Source organism: Periophthalmus magnuspinnatus, chromosome 16 (genome assembly GCF_009829125.3).
Source record: "Periophthalmus magnuspinnatus isolate fPerMag1 chromosome 16, fPerMag1.2.pri, whole genome shotgun sequence".
Taxonomy (NCBI): Eukaryota; Metazoa; Chordata; class Actinopteri; order Gobiiformes; family Gobiidae; genus Periophthalmus; species Periophthalmus magnuspinnatus.
Genome location: NC_047141.1, coordinates 31,988,626 through 32,004,256, shown reverse-complemented (window position 1 = coordinate 32,004,256; position 15,631 = coordinate 31,988,626). Strand labels below are relative to the sequence as shown.

Here is a 15,631-nt window from a genome sequence, read left to right as displayed (position 1 = left end):
GCATCATGCTAGCTAGCTTAAAGTGTTTCAAAGCTAATGCTAACTTATTCAAAGCATAAAATATAAAATAAACAACCTATTAAAAATTAAATTGATTAATGTAAAGACTATCAAGTTAGAGCAACGTGCTAGCTAGCTCACTGTGTTTCAAAGCCAACGCTAACTTATCAAAAGAATGAAATATAAAATTAACAACCTATTAAAAATATAACCGATTCATGTAAAGACTGTTTTTTTATTTACATTATTTCAGATTGTGGTGTTATTTTAATATTTGTCATGCCTCAAAATTAGCATTAGCGTTAGCATTGAGACAAACACCTGCCTTTGTAAACACAGAAGTGTCGTCCGATGAAGTTTTCACCTCATTTGTTTAAACATTAATATGTGTCAGAGGGAGACGGGGCAACAGGTTCCACATCTGACATCTACTGGGAAAAAAACTAATAAAGTCACAGACGGTAACTTTAACTGACTAGTCATAATTATCCTGATGAACCGCCGCAGCTCTGTTCACTTTGATCAACTGTTGTGCTATAAAAAAATAAATAAAAACACACTCGACTTGACGGGTTTAGCTGCACATTATAATTCACAAAGATAATTTACGCGTCTCACCGTTCCAAACACAACCGTACAGCTCCACTCGGAGACAAACGCTCATCACGCGGTCGGACAGAGGGTGGAACCGGATCATACGAGCCACGATCGGAGGGCCCAGGTCCTTCAACACGACGTCATAGGTGTTCTCGTTCCCTTGCACCACCTACAGGTAAAAAAACAGAACAGCATTTAAATGGACAGTATAAAAAGTCTTCAAACTCTCTATAAGCGTCACTTTGTTCATAGTTTGTCCAGAGGTGCGACTTAAATGTGAAATTATTCAACTAAATAATTTCACGTTATTGTCGTTATTATTATTAGAACTTGTCTTTAAAGATAAAATGTCTGTTCTTTGTCTTGGATTTTGTAAAATAAATTTCCCCCAAAAATGCGACTTATATATGTTTTTTTCTTCATTATTGTGCATTTTCTGTCTGGCGCGACTTATACTCCGGAGCGACGTATAGTCCGGAAAATACGGTAAACAAATCAACACTACTTTATATAATATTTTTGAGGCGAAACTTTTCCCAAATTTGCCATTAGCAGGGCTGAATAAGGTCAATAAAAGTGCGACTTATACTCTGGAACGACGTATAGTCCGGAAAATACGGTAATAAGATCCCGTATTGTGTTTGAAAAAAAAGACATATTGCGTTACATATTATATTAATCAATGACACCCATGGATCATTACGTTAGATTTATACAATTTAAATCGCAAATTTGATCTAAAACGACTTAATAAAAGAAACAAGTCCGTCGAGTTGGACGCTAACATCGCCGTAAAGGTCATCACGACGATGAGCGGCGCAGTTGACGGCCAATACGATGGATATTTTAAAAAATTTGTACCAAAAACGCGTATCGGCGATTAAGTACAGACAGTGGGCGTGTACGGGGTGGAGGTGAAAACGGGGTTGATTGGAGCGAAGACGTCTTGAATACAGAAGTACGTAGATCACCGCGCGCACGAATCGCTCTAAATACAACTTTGAGACGGTAAATGAGCCGTTATAGCCTCGCGACGGAGCTGCTAATACGGATCTGTGGGAAAAGAGCGGCGTCTGTAATGAGCCTGTAGCCGACACATCACAGAAGCGCTAGCTAAAATTACCGTTGGCGCGTCACCTTGTGTCGCTGTGAAATCTATAAGCCCGTGCGTTCATAATGAAAGCGCTGCCGTCGCATTGTCAGCGCTGCATTTGCATAATAATGTCCCAAAAATAGCACAAAATAAACAAAAACCCAACTACCAACTACGGCTTTGGTGATTTCGTGTTTTTTCTTCGGCAGATAACAACGTCTGGAGTGAAGTTTGAAACCGTATAAACTCATTTGTCAGCGCTTCTTAGCCGTTAGCTGTTAGCGCTTAGCTTAGCTCCACGGGGCCTGGGGGAGACGGTGCGCCCTTTAACCTCCCCAGGTCCTCGCCGTTGTTCAAGATAAGAATATTTTAATTTTAATTGGAGAAGACCGTTGCCATGACAACTCCTTCGAATCAGGAAAGGAATTCATTTGCCTGAAACTCAACAAGGTCCCTCTGTGAAAAAAGAGGTTTTGAAATATCCGTGCGGCTTTCTGAGTTAAATAATAAAGATAAAAAAAAAATAAATAAATAAATATATAAACATCAGCATAATACGGGAGCTTTAAAGTGCTTTTTTTCCCCGTATATGATGTTTAAACAGTGTTATTTAACGTTCCTAGTCATTTTTTTTGGCAACTATTGTGCAAACTGCAGGTCTAAGTTTAAAAAGTGCTGCCTCAAGTAGTTGGTGACATCGCACAGAACCGCCCCCGATTACAGCCGGGTGTGTCTGATTACAAAACACCTGACTGTGCGAGCGGAGTCTGAAGCGTAAGTAGCTATTAAACCTGACGGACGGACAACGGTCTGCGGTCCCTTAGCCAATCAGGACTCAGAACACAATGCGACGCACAAAATTACACAAAAATAAAATAAAATCTGCGAAAAACCGGGAAAGGTGAACTGCGATATAGCGAGGAACAACTGCGTCAACATATCTGTCGATGGCCGGGTAAATGATACGGTTACATTTTTGCGTACGATTTATTTATGTTGAGTTATTTTTTGTCTTTTATGTATATTTTACTACTACTTTAATTACTAATACTACTTTTTTTTTGTTTCATATCATCTTAACTTTCATTATTTATTTATTTATGTGCCTCGTTTGTTCTGCTCGTGTTGTTAAAAAATGAAAAATCTCAATAAAAATGTTAAAAAAAAGAAAAAAAAAAGAAAAAAAGAATCAAACTCAAAATTTAATGGTATTGCAGTTAAAATAATCGTTAAAATTATCGGTCACGTACGTCTTGGCCCCATCGATCTTTCCACGTGATCCATTTCACTCCGTCTCTGGAATATCGGAGCCTGTAACTCCGGGCAAACTCCCGCCCGTGTCCATCGGCGTGACGGCCCTGAGTCCCCACCAGGGCCAGGAAATGGAGTTTATGCAAGTCCACCTGGAGACGAGACACAGAGACAAAGCGATAAAGCCACAGTGCGGTACTTTTTATGTCGCTGAGTGAATATATTTCTTCCCATCAGAGTTTATTGTAAAGGAAACGACGTGTGAACAGCTGGAAAATGGGAAAAATCTGTTAAACGGCGCCGATTTATACGACTTACCCACCTACATAAGTAAAGTTGATGAAGTGTCTTGCTCAAGGACACAACAGCAGTATCAGAAAACTACGTAACATCACACAAAAGCAAACTTAAAGACGCAATACGTAACTTTTCGGGTTGGGGATTCCACTACCTGCTTGTCTCCAGTGTGGTTTTAAACTAAAGCGTATGCCCGGTCGACTGAAGTAAACTGGTCTGAAATGTTCCACAGTATAGCATTTAAAAAGGTACAAAAGGTACTAGTCATATCTGTGGAGAAGCGAGCAAATCTATACTAAGAACAAAAGCTGCTGTTAAAAAACTGCAAGATAGTGATTCTACTTAATTGGAAACTACAAACCCGACCGACTTTTGTTACATGGAAAAGAGACGTTGTGTAAATTTTGGAATTGTAAAAAAATGTGATAAACTTTAAAGAACCACACGGGAATTTTGAGAGACCTGGACTCAATTTTTGAATTATTTTGAGATGAGAAACACGGACGGATTTTACCTGTTTTTTTTTTCAATTTTGTGTTGTGTTATGTTGTATTGGTATGGTGTGTTATGGTGTGTTATGGTGTGGTTTTGTTGTGTTTTGTTGTGTTTTGTGGTGTTTTGTGGTGTTTTGTGGTGTTTTGTGGTGTTTTGTGGTGTTTTGTGGTGTTTTGTGGTGTTTTGTGGTGTTTTGTGGTGTTTTGTGGTGTTTTGTGTGTTATGTGTGTTATGTGTGTTAGTTGTGTTGTGTTGGTTGTTGGTTGTGTTATGTGTGTTATTTCTGTTATTTTGTGTTAGTTGTGTTGTTGTTGGTTGTGTTGGTTGTTGTTAATTTTGTATGAGTAAAATTATTGTTATTATTGTTTATTTAATTTATTCATTCATTTATTTTCAGTTTTGTATATTTCATATTTGCTTTGTTATTCATTTGTAAAACAATTTTTTCTATATAAAAACACAATTCTAAATCTCTTGTTAACTCCTGGAAAACTGTTGAAATGTGTTGAATGTGTGATGTGGGGGGATGTACTGGAACAGTGTTTTGTAGATGAACAATAAAAAAAATAATAATAAAAAAAAAAGAAGAATAAAAGTCAAATTTAAGAGTGAAAACAGAAAAAAAAACAGAAAAAAAACAAAACAAAAATAAACCTGCGAGATAAACATGTTCAAATCCAAACTGCGGCGCGTTTGAGACAAAGTTAAACCATCTGGACAAGACAAGACAAGCTGCTTCCTGACCCCCAACCTGAAAAGTTACATAATGCCTCTTTAATGGAAGGAAAAAAAGAAAGGAAAATCCCACCTGAAGATACTCTGATCCGGACGGGAAGACGGCTCCAGCAGGACACCAGGCTCCATCGCCCTCTCCGGTGCTCAGCCTGACAAAGAAAGATTTAAAGTTTGTTGATAAAGTGAAAGGAAAAAAGTTTTTGTTATATAAGACGACAGAAACGCGCACGGTGTTCAAGTTACACAACCAAATCTGAACCAGAGATCCGAACGCACGCGAAACGGCGACGGGAGGAAGGAAACCCGCGCGGAAACGACTTTGATGCAGTTAAAATACGTTCGAACGTGAAGAAATGGGTCGACGATCGGCAAACGTGGGGCTGGGTAAAGGGAACGCGGAGAGGAACGCCGGGAATGGGCCGGAAAAAGGGAAAATATAAGGATTATGAATAAATTAAAGGGGTGTTTTATAAAGAAAAACATCAGAGACTTTAAGATACGGCGTAAAACTGTCCACAAACATTAAAGGCACTGGTGGGATTTGAGGTTTCTGTTTCATTTACTGTTGTGTTTTGCTTCATTCACACGTGTTTATTATTAGTTTGTGACATCTCCAAACCTCAAAACGCTCTGTTCCACCTCGTGATGTCATCAAGTGGTCGTTTTCAACAGTCTTTTAACAGCTTCTTTTACATTTAGTCCTGGTTTAGATCGGCAATCCGAGAAATCTGAAATCGACCAAATGATTTTTAGAAATTAAAGGTGTGTGGAGTGTGAAAACGCAACGGAGCACTTCCTGTATCATGTGTGTTTAGTCCTGGTTTAGTCCTGGTTTAGTCCTGGTTTAGTCCCGGTTTAGTCCCGGTTTAGTCCCGGTTTAGTCCCGGTTTAGTCCCGGTTTAGTCCCGGTTTAGTCCCGGTTTAGTCCCGGTTTAGTCCAGTATTTAGACCTGGTTTAGCCCTGGTTTAGTCCCGGTTTAGTCCCGGTTTAGCCCTGGTTTAGTTCAGTATTTAGTCCTGGTTTAGTCCTGGTTTAGTCCTGGTTTAGATCGTCAATCCGAGGTCTGAAATCAACCAAATGATTTTAGAAATTAAAGGTGTGTGGAGTGTAAAAACGCAACGGAGCACTTCCTGTATCGCCACATGATGACATCACGAGGTGGAACAGGGCGTTTTCTGCTCGAGAGAAGAATTCGGCTTAAATATTTGTGCGTTACGTGAAACAAAACACAACTCCAGGTCTGTTTGTGACGAGGAAACAACATTAGAACAGATTTTTAAAAACAGCGTAATATGAGCCCTTTAAGTACCGCGTATCCATAGCAACGAGCAGGTGAAACCACATGATCAAGTTTGGGATCAGATCTCTGGAGAGGCGAGCTGTTCTCAGTAAGAAAACATGATCAAAAAACACCTGCTATTGAGTAAATGCAACTTTCTGTTACGGTTATTGTTACAAAACACAACTCCAGGTCTGTTTGTGACGAGGCAACAACATTTTATCATAAATCCGGACAGTGTGATACGTCCCCTTTAATCTGACTATCACAAAGTCAAACACACGACGCGTCTCAGGGTCTTCTGTGGTTCTATCTGTCTCCTGTCCCGGGTAAAGACTCTATATTTCAACGCCGCTGCTTTGATAACAGCTTGTTATTATCCTATTCGTCCTTGTGGGTCATTTTAAAGAGTTTAAATCAAAAGCTCTATTGGTGCACAAAATTACAGCAGCGAAGTGCGAAAAGTTTACACCTGTGTCTGCATCAAATGAGCTCAGTGTTCACACGGAAGTGAAACGAGTGAGAGACACTGCTGCATGTGGATAGACCTGGTTTAGACCTGGTTTAGACCTGGTTTAGTTCAGTATTTAGTCCTGGTTTAGTCCTGGTTTAGTCCTGGTTTAGACCTGGTTTAGACCCGGTTTAGTCCTGGTTTAGTCCTGGTTTAGTCCTGGTTTAGTCCTGGTTTAGCCCTGGTTTAGCCCTGGTTTAGTCCTGGTTTAGACCCGGTTTAGTCCTGGTTTAGTCCTGGTTTAGACCTGGTTTAGTTCAGTATTGAGTCCTGGTTTAGTCCTGGTTTAGTCCTGGTTTAGTCCCAGTTTAGTCCCAGTTTAGTCCCGGTTTAGCCCTGGTTTAGTTCAGTATTGAGTCCTGGTTTAGTCCTGGTTTAGCCCTGGTTTAGCCCTGGTTTAGCCCTGGTTTAGCCCTGGTTTAGCCCTGGTTTAGCCCTGGTTTAGCCCTGGTTTAGTCCAGGTTTAGTCCTGGCTTAGTCCTGGCTTAGTCCTGGCTTAGTCCTGGCTTAGTCCTGGCTTAGTCCTGGCTTAGTCCTGGCTTAGTCCTGGCTTAGTCCTGGCTTAGTCCTGGCTTAGTCCTGGTTTAGTCCAGATTTAGTCCTGATTTAGTCCTGATTTAGTCCTGATTTAGTCCAGGTTTAGTCCAGGTTTAGTCCAGGTTTAGTCCTGGTTTAGACCTGGTTTAGTCCCTGTGTCTCGTCTCTATTCTGGACACAGTTGTTGCTCAGACTCAGACTCTGAGACTTTCAGACTCTGAGTTTTGTGTAAATCTGCTGCTCAGACCAAAACAATCGTCTCAATCCCAAACAGCAGCTCTGCTCTTTTAATCTGAGACATTTTTATTTATGCCACTGCAAAAAACTCAATTTCAAGATAATGTAACAAACTGAACTGAGACGTCGAGTCAGACATTTTTACTCCAAACAGCAGCAGAAACGTTAAATATGAGCCAAAAACATCAAAAAATAACCAAAAGAGCCACGGATCAACCACAACTGGACCACGGACACAGGAGTGGACGGGGGCGGAAGGAACGCTCCATTTTACTTCTTAAATAAAAGTACAGAACAAAAATATATATACTTGAGTAAAACTAAAAGTACCACATGAAAAAAAAATCTCCTCAATTAAAACTATTTAAGTCACTTTAAAAATGTAAAGTTGTGTAACGTCTCATACACAAATGTTTATATAAATGGACATAGCTAACCTGCTAGCACTACCGCTTCGTTCCAAACAGGAAGTGATCGTGGGCGCACTTCCTGTTCCATTGAGTCTGGCTCCAATTCACTTTCTACGTAAAAAACTACTGGAGTTTTTATTTCACTTTTGTGTCTGTAAATCAAGATATAAACATCAATAACAGACAAATCAGACGCCGTCTTTCCCCGAGGTCGCTCCTGTTAGCGTTAGCAACAGGTTTAATTGACAGTGTTGCTAAGCGCCTGCACATAAGAAAAGTACTTTTATACTTTTACTTGGTTAAGTTCCACCTCTGGGAGTAGAAAGTACAGTCAGAGTAGATTTACATGCACAATATTTGGAACAATATTTAAATTTAGTACTACAAATATCATGGCCAAAATAATTGTGATTAATATTTCTGACAGTTTAAAAAATATTACGGATATGAATAATTATAATTTTACTGTTATTAAATTCCGTGTTTAAACAACTTTTATATAATTGTACTTTGTTACCGGCAAAAACATCTACGATCAAGCAGAATATTATGGATAATCAGGGCTGTCGACAGAAATGTGTGGGCCCCCTAAGAGTCTGGGGCCCCCTAAGAGTCTGGGGCCCCGGGACAACAGACCCCTTTGTCCCCCCCTGTCAACGCCCCTGTCGATAAGTAGCTTTGTTCTGCACATTCTGCTGATTTAACGGCGATTCTCTTTATTGCCGATTCTCACGATTATATAAAACGTCCCACACATGATTATTGTCGACGCTTTTATCACGATAAACGATATTTTTGTTTATCGTCCCATCCCTAATTGTAAAATATGATGTTCACTACCACAAAAATACCTAAAAACGTCAAAAAAACAGCACAGCAAAGTGAAATTTTAATCCGAACAATTAAAAAACAACGTGATAGTCTGATTTAATGCCGTTTTAATCCGGATTTTTGCAGAGTGGTGAGAACATAAACATAAAGCCACAAGATGAAATCCACCCGTCTGATCCAGAGTGTCCCGGGACAGAGGAATGTGGGCACGGCTCAACAGCACAAAGGCAGCGTCCAAAAGATTCACTTACAGCGCACGGAGCTGCCAACTCACGCATTTTCTCTTTTTTTCTTTGGTATTTCAATCCGATAATGGCGGGCGATGTGACAAAATATATTAAAAAAAGAGCTTAGGCCGTGGTTTCAAAGTCCACACGGATCGTTAGCGGATTTACTCTACATTATCAAACTTGTTCTGGTTTGGTTGTAGTTTGGTTTAGTCCTGTTTAGTCTCAGTTTAGTCTCAGTTTAGTCTCAGTTTAGTCTCAGTTTAGTCTCAGTTTAGTCTCAGTTTAGTCTCAGTTTAGTCTCAGTTTAGTCTCAGTTTAGTCTCTGTTTAGTCTCTGTTTAGTCTCTGTTTAGTCTCTGTTTAGTCTCTGTTTAGTCTCTGTTTAGTCTCTGTTTAGTCCTGGTTTAGTCTCAGTTTAGTCCTGGTTTAGTCTCAGTTTAGTCCTGGTTTAGTTCTGGTTTAGTCTCGGTTTAGTCCTGGTTTAGTCTCAGTTTAGTCCTGGTTTAGTCTCAGTTTAGTCCTGGTTTAGTCTCAGTTTAGTCTCAGTTTAGTCTCAGTTTAGTCTCAGTTTAGTCTCAGTTTAGTCTCTGTTTAGTCTCTGTTTAGTCCTGGTTTAGTCCTGGTTTAGTCTCAGTTTAGTCCTGGTTTAGTCTCAGTTTAGTCTCAGTTTAGTCTCAGTTTAGTCTCAGTTTAGTCTCAGTTTAGTCCCGGTTTAGTCCTGGTTTAGTCTCAGTTTAGTCTCAGTTTAGTCTCAGTTTAGTCTCAGTTTAGTCTCAGTTTAGTCTCAGTTTAGTCCTGGTTTAGTCCTGGTTTAGTCTCGGTTTAGTCCTGGTTTAGTCCTGGTTTAGTCCTGGTTTAGTTCTGGTTTAGTTCTGGTTTAGTTCTGGTTTAGTTCTGGTTTAGTCCAAAGTCAACAGCAATAAAGCAAAATTGACTTTTCAGAACTTTCAACCAAGTTATACTGTTTTTCCCCGGTCAAAAAACAGGCCTGAAGGTTTTAAATGTCCTCCATGCATGTTTGAGTAATCTAGTGATCTCTCTCGAGCCCTATTTGAATCCTAGCTGTACGAGTTTGTACAAGGCTCCGCCCACAAACCTACAGCAACCACGCTCCAGCACGGCCATTTTTTTACACGACCATACAAAAATAAAATACAAAACATACCACAACTTCACAAACCTGACGCGATGTGCAGTAGTTTCATTAGCGGGGGGCGTGTTGATTGTGTTGTGACGGCGCTCTGAAGGGGGAGTGGCTTAGTGCGGAGAGCAAAGGGAGGGAGAGGACGCAGAATGTGAAAAACAAAACTGAAACTACATTTTTAATATGTTATTTTAAGCGGAAATAGTATTTTCAAAACAATAAAAGGAAAAATGGTGATTTAAATATGTTATGTGCTAACGATTAATAGCATGTACAAGTAAAATACCCCCTCTTTAATACCCCATAGAAGTAAATACCTCCTCTTTAATGCCCCACAAAAGTAAATACCTCCTCTTTAATGCCCCACAGAAGTAAATACCTCCTCTTTAATACCCCATAGAAGTAAATACCTCCTCTTTAATACCCCACAGAAGTAAATACCTCCTCTTTAATACCCCATAGAAGTAAATACCTCCTCTTTAATACCCCATAGAAGTAAATACCTCCTCTTTAATACCCCATAGAAGTAAATACCTCCTCTTTAATACCCCACAGAAGTAAATACCTCCTCTTTAATGCCCCACAAAAGTAAATACCTCCTCTTTAATGCCCCACAGAAGTAAATACCTCCTCTTTAATACCCCACAGAAGTAAATACCTCCTCTTTAATACCCCATAGAAGTAAATACCTCCTCTTTAATGCCCCACAAAAGTAAATACCTCCTCTTTAATGCCCCACAGAAGTAAATACCTCCTCTTTAATACCCCATAGAAGTAAATACCTCCTCTTTAATACCCCATAGAAGTAAATACCTCCTCTTTAATGCCCCACAAAAGTAAATACCTCCTCTTTAATGCCCCACAAAAGTAAATACCTCCTCTTTAATGCCCCACAGAAGTAAATACCTCCTCTTTAATACCCCACAGAAGTAAATACCTCCTCTTTAATACCCCATAGAAGTAAACACCTCCTCTTTAATGCCCCACAAAAGTAAATACCTCCTCTTTAATACCCCACAGAAGTAAATACCTCCTCTTTAATACCCCATAGAAGTAAATACCTCCTCTTTAATGCCCCACAAAAGTAAATACCTCCTCTTTAATACCCCACAGAAGTAAATGCCTCCTCTTTAATACCCCACAGAAGTAAATACCTCCTCTTTAAAATCAAAATGCTTAAAGGTTCTATATTTCACAAAATGTACTCATTTAAATCATGTTCTAATGTTGTTTCCTCCTCAAAAACAGACCTGGAGTTGTGTTTTGTTTCATGTTTGAGTCACACACCAAACCTCAAAACGCTCTGTTCCACCTTGTGATGTCATGCAGTGGTAGTTTAACAGTTTTTAACAGCTCCTTTTACCTTTAGTTCAGTAGAGTTTGGCAATTCCAGAGCTAAAATGATCCAAATGCTTCTAGAAATTAAAAGTGTGTGGAGTTTAAAAACACAGTGGAGCACTTCCTGTATCACCACATGATGACATCACAAGGTGGAACGGAGCGTTTTCAGTTTGCGTTTGTGCGTTAAACATGTGTGAATGAAACAAAACACAACTCCAGGTCTGTGTGTGATGAGGAAACGACATTACGAGCCCTTTAAACGAACGTAAAAAGCTCAAACTCACTTCATCTCGTTTTGATTATAATGACGTAAGAATCTCACAGGATCAGATCATGATTCAGTTTGATATTCTGACCACTGACACCAGCCGTATTCTGAATAATCCCTGAGTTTTCCTTGCACGATCTCGTCTCAGCTGCATCTTTAAACTGGCCTGGTCTGACCTGTGAACCCTGGACCCGCAAAAAAAACGCCTCAAACCTCAACACAAACTTTAACAAAGAGCTTCTGTGTGGCTGTGTCTGTTTCCCTCTCTCCTCTTACAAGATTAGGCTTAATTTCACAGTGTACGTTTCGGGAAATGGACTCAATGATCCAATTGTTAAAGGGATTTTACAGCTTTCATTTATTTAAAGGGGATGTTTTATGCGAAATCTACTTTTAGCCATGTTGTAACAGCTCTCCCTCGGCATTAAACGTCCGATATTGCGCAAAATGGACTCTTGTGAGCGTTAAGATGCGCCGTCACCTCCTCAAAAACAGACCTGTCGACGTCTCCAAAGCTCAAAATGCTCTGTTCCACCTCGTGATGTCATGAAGTGATTCTAGTGAAGGTGTGTGGAGTTTAAAAACACAGTGGAGCAGAGGTTGAGTGGAACAGGGCGTCACTTTCAACAGCAGTGAACAATATGCAAATGTAATACAACTACTTTACTTTATTATAAAAACTGCAAAATGTTCCGTTTCCCATCATGCAGCAGTGGAAACATATGGCACCACGGGAGGAAAGCAGCGACGTTCTGGTCATTTTGGTAAAAGTCACATTTCTGAGCTGTAGATTCTTTTCATACAGGAATGTGTGACCCCCACGAAGGGAGGGGCATAAAAGGGAGGGGCAGAAAAGGGAGGGGCATAAAACACTGGGGCAATCTCAACGTTTTAGACACTACTCAGTTGACTCTGCTTTAGACACCACGCTCTAGACTCCGCTCTAGACTCCGCTCTAGACTCCGCTCTAGACTCCGCTCTAGACTCCGCTCTAGACTCCGCTCTAGACTCCGCTCTAGACTCCGCTCTAGACTCCGCTCTAGACTCCGCTCTAGACTCCGCTCTAGACGCTACTCTGATTTAGATCCGACTCCGCTCTAGACACCGCTCTAGACACCGCTCTGCTCTAGACTCCGCTCCGCTCTAGACTCCGCTCCGCTCTAGACTCCGCTCTAGACTCCGCTCTAGACTCCGCTCTAGACGCCGCTCCGCTCTAGACTCCGCTCTAGACGCCGCTCCGCTCTAGACTCCGCTCTAGACGCCGCTCCGCTCTAGACTCCGCTCCGCTCTAGACTCCGCTCTAGACGCTGCGCCGCTCTAGACTCCGCTCCGCTCTAGACTCCGCTCTAGACGCTACTCTGATTTAGATCCGACTCCGCTCTAGACGCCGCTCTAGACTCCGCTCTAGACGCCGCTCCGCTCTAGACGCCGCTCTAGACGCCGCTCTAGACTCCGCTCTAGACTCCGCTCTAGACTCCGCTCTAGACTCCGCTCTAGACTCCGCTCTAGACTCCGCTCTAGACTCCGCTCTAGACTCCGCTCTAGACTCCGCTCTAGACGCTAGTCTGATTTAGATCCGACTCCGCTCTAGACTCCGCTCTAGACACCGCTCTAGACACCGCTCTGCTCTAGACTCCGCTCCGCTCTAGACTCCGCTCCGCTCTAGACTCCGCTCTAGACGCCGCTCCGCTCTAGACTCCGCTCTAGACGCCGCTCCGCTCTAGACTCCGCTCTAGACTCCGCTCTAGACGCTGCGCCGCTCTAGACTCCGCTCCGCTCTAGACTCCGCTCTAGACGCTACTCTGATTTAGATCCGACTCCGCTCTAGACGCCGCTCTAGACTCCGCTCTAGACGCCGCTCCGCTCTAGACGCCGCTCTAGACGCCGCTCCGCTCTAGACTCCGCTCTAGACGCCGCTCCGCTCTAGACGCCGCTCTAGACGCCGCTCCGCTCTAGACGCCGCTCTAGACGCCGCTCCGCTCTAGACTTCGCTCTAGACGTTACTCTGATTTAGATCCGACTCCGCTCTAGACTCCGCTCTAGACTCCGCTCTAGACTCCGCTCTAGACTCCGCTCTAGACTCCGCTCTAGACTCCGCTCTAGACTCCGCTCTAGACTCCGCTCTAGACTCCGCTCTAGACTCCGCTCTAGACTCCGCTCTAGACTCCGCTCTAGACTCCGCTCTAGACTCCGCTCTAGACTCCGCTCTAGACTCCGCTCTAGACTCCGCTCTAGACTCCGCTCTAGACTCCGCTCTAGACTCCGCTCTAGACTCCGCTCTAGACGTTACTCTGATTTAGATCCGACTCCGCTCTAGACTCCGCTCTAGACTCCGCTCTAGACTCCGCTCTAGACTCCGCTCTAGACTCCGCTCTAGACTCCGCTCTAGACTCCGCTCTAGACTCCGCTCTAGACGTTACTCTGATTTAGATCCGACTCCGCTCTAGACTCCGCTCTAGACTCCGCTCTAGACGTGACCTCGCTTTAGACTCTCCGTTTTGAATTTTTCTGGACTCTGCCTTTAACTCGACCGTTTTGCTGTAACCGACAATAAACATCTACAGAACGACCCCTGAGCCTCTGCGCCAACAGAACAGAACCCGACACAACTCGCTCTGGATTGGCTCTTTGGTTGCTATGATACTCGTGGTCAGAAATATAGAACTCGGCTCCGGATTGGCTCGTACACCTGCCTCTGTGCGACTCGCTCCGTCAGGGTTTGGATTCGATTAATCGGTGCATTATCGTAACGTCGTTTATCGTACACGACTCTGACAGTGGATGCCGAGTTATGGAAAAATGTCCAGTCTAATTTGATCACGGTCCAGTTTGAATTTTGTCGACTGTTGTAAATTTGTCAAATCAAATCATCCGTTTTATAATGAAACACTTCCTGGAACATGAACCGTAAACAAAGCACGAGCCAAAACCCCACGGCTCACACTGCCGACTGTGCAAAACCAGGCGATTATAGAGAATAAAGAAGCTGACAAGTCAATAAAAGTGAAAACACACGTCTTCTCCCTGGCATTTAACACCAGCTACACAGTAAATGTTCATGTGTTTTGTTTATCTTTTCCTTTGTGTCATGTTATCTGTATATTTGTTTGTTTTTTCTTCAGTTTTATGTGAAGCATTTTGGTCATTTGAAGTTGTTTTAAATGTTTTAAAATAGAAATAAACGTTTTGTTACCTATGAGCAATGCACTTTCACTGATCCCTTTTAAAATGACTGCATCACAATGACAAGAAAAAGTGAAAATGTTGCGTTTTTTGGTGAAAAAAAAAACACTTTTGTTCGTTGTAATAATATAAAAACAAAATGATCAGCTTAAGTAAACATTTCTAGAGCTGGAATCCATGTTGTAAATGTTCTTATCTCAAAAACAGACCTGGAGTTGTTGTGTTTTGTTGTTTTATTAGTCTCCAAAGCTCAAAATGCGACGTTCCACCTTGTGATGTCATGAAGTGGGAGTTTTCAAGTTAAAATCTACCTTTTTAACATCAGTTCAGTAGAGTTTGGCAATTCCAGGAGCTGAAATGATCCAAATGATTCTAGAAATGAAGGTGTGTGGAGTTTAAAAACACAGCGGAGCACTTCCTGTATCGCCACTTGATGACATCACAAGGTGGAACGGAGCGTTTTCGGTTTGAGAGAAGAACTAAAGCCTAAAATCTGCACAACTCCAGGTCTGTTTGTGACGAGGAAACAACATTAGAGAAAGTAAATAAATATATAAATCTGACTTGAACACGACTCGTTTTTGTCGCTGAAGGAATAAGACGATTGACGTTTCTCCACAGCCTCGAGAAACGCCGCGTTGTTCCAAATTAAAACGGCGCCGACTTAAATTGAAAACGTACCTTCCGTGTTTGGCTTCCGTGGAGTCGGACCAGGCACTGGAGGCGCTGATGTCCGAGTCTGGGATGGTCCCGTCCTCCATCCCCAGAGCGTAACGGCACTGAGCTGAAACAGAGGAAACAGCGACGAAGCACGTGAGGTCAGGGGTCATGCAGTAAAAGTACTGTGTATTTTACACCGGGTACTTTTTACTTTTACTACTTTTTAAAAACTGTAATGCAAGACAAACATATTGATCAGTGACGAGCGGAAAAAGACAAATCAAGACATGACACAGTTTGTAAATGTAACAGCTTTTTACAGGTGTGTGGCAAGTTTGTGTGTTGTGTGCGTTGTGTGTGTGTTGTGTGTGTTGTGTGTGTGTTGTGTGTTATGTGCGTTGTGTCATGTGTTATGTGTGTTGTGTGTTATGTGCGTTGTGTTTTATGTGTGTTGTGTGTTATGTGTTGTGTGTGTTGTGTTGTGTGCGTTGTGTTGTGTGCGTTGTGTGTTGTGTTGTGTGCGTTGTGTGTT

General features: G+C 42.0%; 1 protein-coding gene across 5 annotated transcripts in view; it reads right to left on the bottom strand.

Annotated features, from left to right (window-relative positions):
- Positions 1-15,631, bottom strand: part of ddr1 (discoidin domain receptor tyrosine kinase 1) — a 130,174-nt gene that overhangs the window by 53,651 nt on the left and 60,892 nt on the right. For all 5 annotated transcript variants that reach the window (XM_055227672.1, XM_055227675.1, XM_055227674.1 and 2 more), the window contains exons 3-6: positions 15,121-15,223; positions 4,542-4,617; positions 2,941-3,093; positions 619-766 (exon numbers count right to left, since the gene is read on the bottom strand). In XM_055227672.1, the coding sequence (XP_055083647.1) occupies positions 619-766; positions 2,941-3,093; positions 4,542-4,617; positions 15,121-15,223 (480 nt within the window). The remainder of the gene's footprint in view (positions 1-618; positions 767-2,940; positions 3,094-4,541; positions 4,618-15,120; positions 15,224-15,631) is intronic.